Source organism: Lissotriton vulgaris, chromosome 9 (genome assembly GCF_964263255.1).
Source record: "Lissotriton vulgaris chromosome 9, aLisVul1.2, whole genome shotgun sequence".
NCBI lineage: Eukaryota > Metazoa > Chordata > Amphibia > Caudata > Salamandridae > Lissotriton > Lissotriton vulgaris.
The window spans coordinates 671,548,145-671,560,028 of NC_141697.1; the positions used below are offsets into that span (position 1 = coordinate 671,548,145).

The window sequence follows — 11,884 nt, forward strand, 5'->3', positions numbered from 1 at the left end:
CTGGAGGGTGTGGGGGAGGGGGAAGGGGACCGGGTAGTTCTGCCTGGGGAGAGTGGGGGCATTGGAGGGGGGGGCAGGGGGATGAGAGTGCGGAGGGGCCCCCGGGGGGGGAGGGTCCCAGTGGCAGCGGGTGCAGGGGGGTTTGGTGGGGGGAGGGCTGGGGGGGCGGTTTCGCCGCTGCTCATCGACGAGACGGATTTGGAGGATGAAGGGGTGCTGGGGGGGGGAGGACACGGAGCTGGACTGGAGTGGGTCCTCGGCGGAGGAAGGGGGGGCGAGGGGGCGGGCGTCGCCTGGGCGGCGGGGGCGAGGGGGTGGAGTCGGCCGGGTGGGGGGGCAGGGTGGGGCGGGGGCGCTGGGGGGAGTGAGCGGAGGCGGCGGCGCGACGGGCGAGCGGGGTGATTCGGGGTGAGTCGGTGGGAGTGGCGGGGGTGAGTCGGGGGGTAGGGGATGGGTGGGGGGTCCGGGCGGGCATGAGGCATGCTTTGGGGGGGGGCAGGGGGCAGTGGCGCGGCCTGGGGGAGGCAGGGGGGGTGGGGTGAGGAGAGGGGTGGGGCCGAGTGGGGGTCCCAGGGGGTGGGGAGGTCCAGGGGGATGGGTGGGGGAGGGGGGTTGGGAGCTGGGGGGAGGGGGGGTACCGTCACGGCACGGAGGTCATTCGGCGGGATGGGGGAGGGGGAGGGGTGCGGCGATGGGGTGGGGGTTTGGCGGAGGGGGCGGCGCGTGGGGGGGCGAGGGTGGTTGTTTTTACCCTGGCATGCTGGACTCCACCTTTTTTCCTTGGCAGGAGCTGTTGGTAAGGCGCTCGGGGGAGCAGCATGCGGCTCCCACCCACCGAGTGGATGGGCCGGCTCTGTTTGGTACGGACGGCCGAGCTCCAGCGAGGGACCTGGCTCAGGGACTTGGTGAATGGAGGCGAGACGCGTCTCCGCAGGCCCCTCCCCGATGGGTCTCTACGGCCGCCGGGGGTGGGGGAGTAAGGATGGACACGACTATCTCTGAGTTGCCTGCGAGTGTGGTGCATGGGAGAGAGAGTGTGGACTTGCTGGATTTGATGCGGGTGTGTCGTGAGAGAGCGGGTCTGAGCCGGTTGGAACCCCAGGTGAGGGGCCGGAGTGGTGTGGAGCCGGCGGATGGTGAGTCGGAGGAAGAGGGTGAGATCCGGGAGGATGGGGGGGCTGGTAACGTTGTTGGAAGTGTATTGCAGGTGCCAGCAAGGCAGGAAGCTCCCAGAGTGACGGCCCCCTCGGCTCAACTGGTAAGGCGGCGGGATCCAGCAAGGACACCGACCTTGACGCCAGGTAAGACAGGGGACGGCGCGGGGAGCGCTAAGAGGCGTTGTGTGCAGGTGTCAGTGGGGTCGGGGGGCGATGGGGAGGATGGGTGGCGGCTGGTGCGGGGACGGTATGTACAGGACGTGGGAGTCGGTACGGACTGCGCGGTGCCGGGCGGGGCTGCGCCGAGCGCGGGTGCCGAGGCCGTGGTGGCGGGTGACAAGGCGTCGGGCGGAAAGGAGGCGGCGGGGGGAAGTAAGGAGAGTTGTGTGATTCCGGTGCGGAAGCTGCCGTACATGTGGTTGACCAAGCCGCTAGGGGCCCACCTTTCCGCGGCGACGAAGGAAAAGATTTGGAAAGGGGAATACATAGATATTTTGAAGCTGCTACACAGGGAATTGACCTCAAAAGAGGGGTCGAAGGAGGAGGAGCAGGAGTTGGCAAGGCGCCCTAAGGTTCCCCTGACGCTGGACAATTGGTCCGCAGCGTTCCTCATTTACGCGAGCGTGTATTGCGAGAAGTTCCCGGACAGGTGCGTTGCGCTGTTTAAATACATGGACGTGGTGCGCAGGGCGCAGGTGACTTACGGCGGGTACGCCTGGTCGCACTACGATGAGGAGTTTCGGGCGCGCATGGCGGGGGACCCGGAAGCGCAGTGGGGGGAGCTAGATTCGGACCTGTACCAGCAGACGATGGGAGGGGCCAAGTTTGGCCGCACCATTTACACGGCCAGCGGTTTGCCGCTGGCGTCCCCCCCCTTTGAGGCGCGCCCCACCCGTGGGGGGGTGGGACAGGGAGCCTCTGGCAGCCAGGCTGCAGTCGGGGCCTGCTGGGATTTTAACAGGGGAGTCGGCGGGCGGCATGCCGTTTCCGGCACGAGTGCTCTTCATGTGGACGGAACCATCCGGCGCTGCGGTGCTGGGGGCCCGGAGGCCCACCAGGGCAGCTGCCCGCGCAGGGAGGTGGACTTGCCAGAGGGGGTCCAGGTGGGGGGAGGGGAAGGGGTAGAGGGGGGGGGAGCCGGAGCTCTGGGAAAAGGCTCGTACGCCGGTTAGGATCGAGCGGATGGAGCCCTGGTTGGCGGCGTATCCGCGGGCGGAGGATGCTGCCGTGCTGCGCCGGGGTTTCCGGGAGGGGTTTCGGCTGGGGTACGAAGGCCCTCGGATTGCTCGCTGGGCGGACAATCTAAAATCGGTGAACGCGCACAAGGGCATGGTGAGAGAGAAACTGTTCAAGGAGGTCAGGGAGGGGCGGATGGCGGGCCCCTTCACGGCGCCGCCGCTGCCGGGCTTGATCATTTCCCCCATCGGGGTGGTGCCTAAGAAGAAGGAGGGGCAGTTCCGACTGATACAGCACTTGTCCTGGCCGGAGGGGGAGTCGGTCAATGCGTACATTTCGGCGGAGTTGGCGTCTGTGACTTACTCGTCGGTGGACGTGGCACGACGTCTGGTGGCGGCGGCGGGACGGGGCGCGCTGTTGGCAAAATGCGACATCAAGTCGGCCTTCCGACTCCTTCCGGTGCACCCGGCGGATTACCAGTTGCTGGGGATCCAGTTTCAAGGTCTCATCTTTGTGGATAAGGTGCTGCCGATGGGGTGTTCCATTTCATGCGCACTGTTTGAGCGGTTCAGCTCATTCATTCAGTGGGTTTTTTCCAGGCGCACAGGCTCGGAGTCAGTGACGCACTATCTGGATGATTTCTTCCTGGTGGGGCGGCCCGGTGCGGCGGACTGTCAGCGGCTGCTGGATGGTTTGGCCGGGTTGATGGGGGAATTTGGGGTTCCCTTGGCACCAGAGAAGACGTGCGGTCCCAGTACGGTGTTGTCCTTTCTCGGTATCGAGCTCGACTCGGTCGCCATGGAAGCACGCCTGCCGGAAGACAAAAGGGTGGCAATGTTGGCTTTGGTGGATGGCATGTTGGCAAAGAGGAAGGTGACGGTGCGGGACGTGCAGGTGTTGTTGGGACATTTGAATTTTGCGTGGTGCGGGCGGGCCGAACGTTTTGCCGGCGTCTCGGCTTGGCGTTGTCGGGTTTGCCGTTGCCACATCACCATGTGCGCCTCTCGGCGGGGATGAAGGAGGACCTGCGCATGTGGCGGGCGTTCTTGGAGCGTTTCAATGGTGTGCCGATGGCGCCGGCGGAGGACTGGGAGTGGGATGTCACCATGTACTCGGATGCGGCGGGCGTCGGAGGTTTCGGGCTGTACTGGGAGGGAAAATGGTATGCGGAGCAGTGGCCGGACCATTGGCAGGCGGGCGGGAGGAGCATTGCGTTCCTGGAGTTGTTCCCTTTGGTGGTGGCGGTCACGGTGTGGGCAGGGGCGCTGGCACACAAGAGGGTGCTTTTTCGTGTGGACAACATGGCCGTCGTGCAGGTAGTGAACAGGCAGTCGGCTCGGGATCCGCAGGTGCTGAAATTGATGCGGGTGTTTGTCCTGCGGTGCTTGGAGAATGACATACTGTTTCAAGCGCGCCACGTTCCCGGAGTGGACAATGACATTGCTGATGCCTTGTCTCGTTCACAGTGGGAGAGGTTCCATGGGCTAGCCATGGCGGCGGAGGAAGTCAAGACGCCGGTGCCGGAGGAACTGTGGTCGGTGGGCGAGGCCGGGTCGTTCAGTTGGTGAAGACGTCGGTGGCAGTGTCTACGTGGAAGGCGTATGAACTAGCGTGGGAGGAATTCCTGCAGTCAGGTGCAGTGCGGAGCGGGGACAGGTGGCAGCGCGAGGAACAGGTGGTAAGATTCATGCTGGCGCTCATGGATAGAGGCTTGTCGCGGGTGTCGATTGCGGGCAAGTTGTCGGCGGTGGCGTTCATGGGGAAGATGTGGTGGGGTTACCCTCCGTCGGCAGGGGAGCTGGGAACCAGGCTGTTGGAGGGGTGGGCGAGGGAGAGGGGGGCGAAGGTGCGGCTGCGCCGTCCCATCACGGTGGACTTGTTGGCAGGAGTGATTGGCGCGCTTCCCGAGGTGTGCAGGGATGCAGGCGAGACGGTGCGTTTCTCTACCTTGATGTCATGGCTTTTCTTTGGGGCGTTCCGAGTGTCGGAGTTGCTGGGCGCGAAGGGGAGGCGGGGGGTGTTGTGGGGGGACGTGGAGGTTCGGGCCCCGGAGGTGGCGGTGTGTTTGAGACGCTCGAAGACGGACCAGCGGGGGGTTGGTACCTGGGTGGTGCTGGGGCCGGGCGACAGGGAGGGGGTGTGCCCGGCGGTGTGGGGCAGGAGGTTGATGGCCGAGGGTGAAGAGAAGGAGGGGGAGGTTTTTGGTCGGGGTGGGGGGGGCGGAGTGACGGCGTCGCAAGCGTTGTGGGTTCTGCGGCGTGCCCTGCGGTGCATGGGGGAGGATCCCCTGGCGTTCGGGACGCATTCTTTTCGGATCGGGGCGGCGACGGAGGCGGCACGGAGGGGTTGGGGTAAGGAAGAGATACAGAGGCTGGGTAGGTGGAAGTCGGACTGTTACAGGACGTATGTGCGGTTGAGGGAGGCGGATGGTGCATCGTCGCAGTGATTCCCGATTTTCATATATGTGTCTTTGCAGGTGCTGTGGTGGGGCCGGATGTGGCTGTCCTGAATTTGTACATTGTGGGTCATTCGTTCGTCAAGAAGGCAGAACAAGCGGAGTGGGACAGGCATCAGGCGCTCAATTTGGGATTGGATGCGGGGTTGTACAGATGTCATTGGAGGGGGAAAGGGGGTAGGCGTTGGCATGAGTTATTGTCGTTGTTGAACACACTGGTGAGAGGGGGGGTGTGCCCGGATGTGGTGGTGATTCACCTGGGCGAGAACGATTTGGTGCAGTGCAAGTGGTTGGCGCTACTCAAACAAATGAAGCAGGAACTGAGGGAAATCAAGAGGCAATGGGCGGGGTGCCATGTCATATGGTCTGAGTTTATTCCCAGGCGGGTGTGGAGGGGAGCTGAGCGCCCAGGGACCATAGATAAGGCACGTAGGAAGATCAACCGCGAGATGCGTGAATTCTGCGCCAGGGAGGGGGTGGGGAGGATGGAGCACCCGGAGTTGCGCTATGGTGCAAACTATTTTTTCCGGGAGGATGGGGTTCACCTGTCCAGGTATGGCATGGAGCTGTATGTAGTGCAGCTGAAGGAGGCTTTAGATGGGGCCCTGGGGGTGGTCAGGTATCCCAGGAGGCTGGAGTCCTAGGGGGGAGGTCGAAAGTCGTATACGACTTTCGAGTGGCGCTGTCCTAAGGTGATAGGGTGGTGTTGCTGGAGGCCTGGGACTGTATGGTAGCGGGGTGGGGTCATGGAGGTCATTAGGGGCATTTAGTAGGGGCAGGTTGATGAGCGGATGTGGTTGTATTACTGTGGTTGTATTACTGTTGCAATGTTCGGGTTTACATTTAGGGGTGGGGGTGGGGGGCTGTCAGGCAGTTTGTTATTTAGTGAGCAGTAGTTTTGTTCGGCACAGGCCAAGGGGGATGTGTTATATGTGCACCTGATTCCAATAAAGCGGCCTTTATCACACACTTTGGTTGTCAGTGTCTCTGCTTCCCACCCCCCCTCACCTACTGGTGTGCCCCAATGGGGATTTGGGGGGGTGGCCGACCAACGGGAGGCTCGCCCCCCCGGGATGTTTGGGGCACCAGGGGAGGGGGGGGGGAGGAAGCATGACACTAGGGGCTCGCCGTAGCGGCGCTCTTTGGGCTGGTTGGGCGGTTTTTGGGCTTCTTTTGGGCTGGGGTGGTTAAAACCGGCCATTTTGTGTCACCGCACACTGTTTGTGGTGCGGTGACATAGCAGCCAGGTCACAGGCATTTTTTGTGGCCCTCCCTCCCTTTAGTTGGGTTTATTGCTGGTCCCGGGGTTTTTTCCTTGTCTGGGGGGGGGGGGGGGAGGGGGGTCTGGAATAGGGTTTTCGAGGGGTTTTGTTGGTTGATGGTGCACTGGTTTAGGGTTGCAGTTGTGTTTTGTCGCTGGAACAGGTGCGTTTTTGGGGGTCTGTCCTAAGGTGATAGGGTGGTGTTGCTGGAGGCCTGGGACTGTATGGTAGCGGGGTGGGGTCATGGAGGTCATTAGGGGCATTTAGTAGGGGCAGGTTGATGAGCGGATGTGGTTGTATTACTGTGGTTGTATTACTGTTGCAATGTTCGGGTTTACATTTAGGGGTGGGTGTGGGGGGCTGTCAGGCAGTTTGTTATTTAGTGAGCAGTAGTTTTGTTCGGCACAGGCCAAGGGGGATGTGTTATATGTGCACCTGATTCCAATAAAGCGGCCTTTATCACACACTTTGGTTGTCAGTGTCTCTGCTTCCCACCCCCCCTCACCTACTGGTGTGCCCCAAATTGACAGGTGCGCAGTTAGGCGCGCCAGGAGCGAGGTAGGCACCATTTTTTGTGGCTCTTCATATTCTCTGAGGCTTTTTGTTACATTGAGGCTGGTAGCTAATAGCGCGTTAAGTGCAATGGCTGAAGCTGCAGCTTCAGTTAAGGAAGCCTTGCGTATTTTGTGCGAAGCCGTGAGGGAAGATTGAATCCTTCCGGGCATGTTGTCCTAGGTTTGTGTGGGCTTAGAACAGAAAAAGAGAACAGCAGCAGGCAGCGTGCACGCTGCTGTTGCAGCATGCCTGTCTAGTGAGGACTCACCTGTGGAAGGCTGGAAAGCTTGCAAGGAATTCCGGGCCCATGACGAAATCCCCAACCGGCAGACTCCTAATTCCTCTGCCACTCCAGGGCTCTTCTCTTCGACAAAGAGAGGGAGGGGTAGAGCTCGCACCCGCTCAGGGCAGAGCTCTGCTCTCTGTAAGAAAAGGCTCCTTAAAGAAACAATGCTATTTAAACAAGCATTGGCATAGCCAATAGGTCTTGCCTTTGGAACCTTATAAGTGTTTAGTTATCCAGCACAATATCCTTGGTGCAACAACATCAAGTGTTGCATGGCTAAACACTTATAAGGTCCCAAAGGTGAGATCTATTGGCTATGCCAATGCTTGTTTACTCCAGGTATCTTTCTAAAATCTTCCATCTGCATAACTCAAACGTCATTGCCTTTCCCTTCACCGCTGTCTTTTCACTCTGTCCTAATGCATGTACTGCCTTGCCACATTTCCCTTTCACCATGCCCTCTTTCTCTCTTCCCACACCTTTAAACACAGCATTTTATTTTCCTTTGGAGCCGTCATTATTTCAACAGCTGTCTTTACCTGCTTCATAAACTTTAACATTAAATGGTAATTACAACTGGTACACCTGTTACCTTAACTTTGTGTCCCATGCCATGGATATCACCCTCCACATGCTCAACTCACTAAGCCATCCAGAGGCGACTCAGTTCGCAGGACTCAATAGAAACACGAGAAATATATTGCACTAACATCTCAAAAAAATCAAAAACTCATAGGGAATTGAAGACAAAGTAAACCTGAAATGTAAAAAAAGGACTACTTTGCAGACATTGTTCTAGAGTTTGTTGAAGATTCCATCAGTGTTTTTTGCCCGTATAATATATAAAGAAGTGGTTCTGTCGAGAGAGTGACTATTTCTTTGTTCAATGTAATTAATATATCCTGAACATTCAATTTTAAGTAGCAAACATTACAAACTTTATGAAAGCCACTAGTTCAACAACACTTTTCAAGGACCATGGGGAAATACACGGAACATACCACGAAGAAAAAATATTTTTTGGGTCAAACAGTGACGATTATATTGTATGGGTATTATGAACACTTATTAATGAATATGGCTGTCAATAAAACAATACAATGCACAGCGATAAAGTGATAGAAGTGCAGGAAAAGTGACTTGTGGCGATAAGTGAAAAAAGTGTTATACATATACTATACAAATAGGTGACACGTAAGGCAAATCACTGTGATGTTGTACTGTCCATTCCTCAATGCATGAATACACAACACAAATGTGACTTTATATTGGGGTCAGGGAAGCTGCATTGACTAATGTGACTGCAACGTCGACATTTCGACCATGGGCAGAAGTGCAGCTTATTATGCGTCTGAAGCGGGTCTTCATCAGGACTGAGAGTAGAAAAACCAATTGTTGACAGCCGCAATGAGTAAATACCAGGGATCCTGTGAGGTAAGTGGTTTAGGATCCGAAAAGATTCCAATTTCGACAGAGTACATGCCAGGGATCCTATGAGGCAGGTAGACCTACACCAGGAGGTTGTGGTCTAAAAAAGCCATGTTCACTCATGCATGCTCCACCAGCCGGTTGGAGACGAGTCATAGTAGGTAGTAAGCATAGTAAGTTTTATACTACAGAAAGGGTCTGGGAGTTCGCAGGACTGGCCCCACTAAAGCCCTAGTGATGCACGATTTTTGACATTCCCGATTTGCAGCCTATATCGGCACCCACAAGGGGTGCCTTTGCAGGATGGAAAGGGTACATCAAAATAATTTCTAGCAGTGGCCCTTGACAACTGCGCGGTGAGTGTTACCACGCTGCTGTCGACCCCACATTCACCCCCATACCATTTTGCGATCTTACTGTCAAGCAAGTCTTCCAGTTCCTTGTCCTCTGCCCCGGCACCTTCCATCTTTGCTACCCCGGGACAGCCGGTGAGGGGCAGGGACGGGGCTGCTTCTACAGTGCCATGACAAGACCAGGCTGACAGCCAAAGGTACAAAATACAACCCTTTGGCCAAATAAAAAAAACAACTCAGCATGACATGACTTAACTCCGCCTCAGATTGTGACATTTCCAAAGTGGCGATGTCATAGACATAAAAGCAAATTACAGCAACAAGAAATGAAAACAAGACCTCTAAACCCCACCACGCTCCAGCACGAACCCTGGCCCCACAGACACCTTTGCTTCACTTCTGTTTCATGCCGCCATGTGCGTGTGCACATGTTCGCACATATGCGGCAAGCCACCAAGCGAAAGCACGCACACAATGGAAGAAGGGGGGAGGGAGGGAAAACGAAAGCACACCGCCATGCGCACGTGCACATTTTGTACCACCCTGTAACATTTTATCACTATTCATGCATTGCGGGCATTCTCTTACCATTCTGTCAACCATTTTATCAATGCCCGGCCACCAAAAATTATTCCTGATAAGACGTTTCATAGAAGACATACCTATGTGTCCTTGGTGTGACAATAACAAAATTCTCCTTTGTAAAGAAACTGGAGGAATAATCTTACCAGCTTTGAATAATAGACCACCAAACTCCTCAATTTCAGAATAAACCTGACAAAACGGAGCTAGCTCTACAGAAATATTTTTCTCTTTGGGCCATCCTTCCTTTACATACCCAAAAATCTGCTGGCACAAAACATCTTTCCTCAATTCTTCAAACCACTCTTCTTCTTTTAAAGATAAAAACTCTTCAGAAACACAATCATTAATAGAAGTAACAACATCCTCTTTTTGTTCAACAGCTGAAATATTATCGTCATCACAAGGCAACCTTGAAAGAAAATCAGCCGTGACATTGGATTTTCCAGGAACGTAAATAATCTCAAAATCATACTCTTGAAGACGAGAAGTCAAACGGGCTATTCATGCAGTAGAATTCCAGCCACCTCCGGGAGATAAAATCCCCACAAGAGGTTTATGGTCCGTTCGAAGAATTAACCTATTTCCCCACACATAATTGCGAAAGTGCTCAACAGCCCAAATACAAGCCAGAAGTTCTCTTTCTATTACAGAATACCTCCTTTCTGTGGAGAACAAAGTTCTGGACGCAAATGCAACGCACCACTCTTCTTTACCTGAATGTTGACTAAGCACACCACCCAAGCCATATAGGCTGGCATCTACAGTGATAATAAAGTTTTTGTTAATACAAAACGATTTAAGAGTGGGTGCATTAACAATCTCCTCCTTAATCTGTCTGAAAGCAAGATCCTGTCTGTCAGACCAAATAAAATTAGTTGAACTTCTGGTCAATTCTCTAAGCGGTTCCATTTTCGTGGCGAAATTGTGAATAAACTTGCTATAATATTCGCATAAACCTGCAAAAGACAACAACTTTTCCTTATTGTCAGGGGCAGGAGCCTTCACAATGGCATCAACCAAGAATGCAATGTAATGTGTTCCTTTCATATTGTGTTGCCTTTTTTGATTTGAAGAAGGAGGTCCACAGCCTTCAATTAAAATGAAGTATTTATTTAGAAGTTGAAGTGGAAAGCACAGCACAACTGGTAGCAGTCAGAAATCCAGTAAACTGCCCTTCGTGGAACCTGGAAGCTGAAATGTAAGATGCAGGAAAGCATCACTACATTCCACGTTCCAGCTGGCAGATAACAGAGAGTATATACACAAGAAACACAGGGAAAGACAAAATGTAACACACCCATACGCGGCAAGCTGCATACGGGAAGGGGCATTTTTGTTGCTATGACAACAAAAGCTTCGCAAGATGGTGTCGGACTGTCCACAGTCCCTACGGACACACCATTGCTGTTTGCTTTGGATAAATGACGAGAGCAGCCATCTTTGTCCATGCAGACGTGTGCATTTAAGCCCTCTGGAGAATTGATTGCAAAAGGCATTCGCATGGCGAGGGCAGCGCATGCGCTGCTTTCGCCAGGCGCGACCTAAAAAGAAAGTCCCATGAAAATAAGTAGCACAAATACTCGCTCTAGTGTGAATTTGGAGCAGTGCGACTTTTTATCCGGTAGTCAGGTTAATGAAGAAAGACACATATTTTTGGCAGAAAACGTCAAAATACAGCTAATGCTTTCCAGTGAGACTGGTGACACATTATTGAAACCAGCAATTATGCAAATTAAATCAGCAAAATCCGGATTAATTATTAATCAAAAGGATTTCACTCCAGCTAGAAGTTTTATGCATGGAGATTGTGATATAGACAAAGTATTCTCGGGCAAAAAAGCCACAAATAAAAGTGCAGTTATTGATAATACTGCAAGTCAGAATTGGAGGGCAATTGGATCTGGTCCCTAAGGAAATTAATAATGAGTGCAGATTAGCCAAATTGAATAACAGAAGAGTTCCTGAGATTGTAAACTCAAGCGGCTCGCAGTCCTTTGGGGGAGAAATGCTGCCAAACAAAATAAATGGCAGTAAAGACGTTTTTGACAGGCTTCTGCCATCCTGCAACAAAACCAACGAGGAGGGGGAGAATTTTCAAGTGAATTTTCCTGCACCAATGGATTCAAAGAGGGCAGCATACTGTGCTAAAGCGATAAATAGGAAGGTATACGATTGTGGGGTCGGGGATGGGGAATGTCCGGGGGGCAGTAAAAAAGGTTAAGAAAGAGTTGAGTAAAGGGGTGGTAGGAAACCAGTGGGGTGATGACGAATTTGAGTCATTGGAAGAGAGGGAGATTGATGACGAATGGGAAAACGTTATACAGACCCCCCAGGATATAGCAGCATGGATTAGCAAACTTAGCGGCACAAATATGGAAATTTAGCAGCACTAATATGGACATTTAGCGGCATTTTTGCAGCACTTTATTTTACTCATAATCATTCATTTTCAGCCTTAAATCAAAGGAAACTGTTTTAGCAGAGTATTCCGCTTTGAAATAGGCAGCCTGGGATATGGAACAGAGGAAGCAGCCCCCACATGTTAAGGCTGTTATCCCTTGGAAATGCAATCCTCCATTTGCTTTAGGGTACGTTCTGAGACGCCCATCAAAGATGGCCTGGTAGCA

The 11,884-nt window shown here is 53.9% G+C and overlaps 1 protein-coding gene across 1 annotated transcript; it reads left to right on the plus strand.

Annotated features, from left to right (window-relative positions):
• Positions 1–982: 982 nt before the first annotated feature.
• On the plus strand, positions 983–5,432 carry LOC147692082 (uncharacterized). Its single transcript, XM_086936734.1, has 2 exons — positions 983–1,301; positions 4,810–5,432. Exons 1-2 carry the CDS (start codon positions 983–985, stop codon positions 5,430–5,432), a joined length of 942 nt encoding a protein of 313 aa, XP_086792860.1.
• Positions 5,433–11,884: the final 6,452 nt, after the last annotated feature.

What these genes read in the sequence shown, in the direction of transcription:
- LOC147692082 (XM_086936734.1), top strand. Translation starts at nt 983, where the DNA reads ATGGACACGACTATCTCTGAGTTGCCTGCGAGTGTGGTGCATGGGAGA. An exon ending in GACACCGACCTTGACGCCAG is followed by an intron (nt 1,302 to 4,809) that starts GTAAGACAGGGG and finishes GTGTCTTTGCAG; the next exon opens with GTGCTGTGGTGGGGCCGGAT.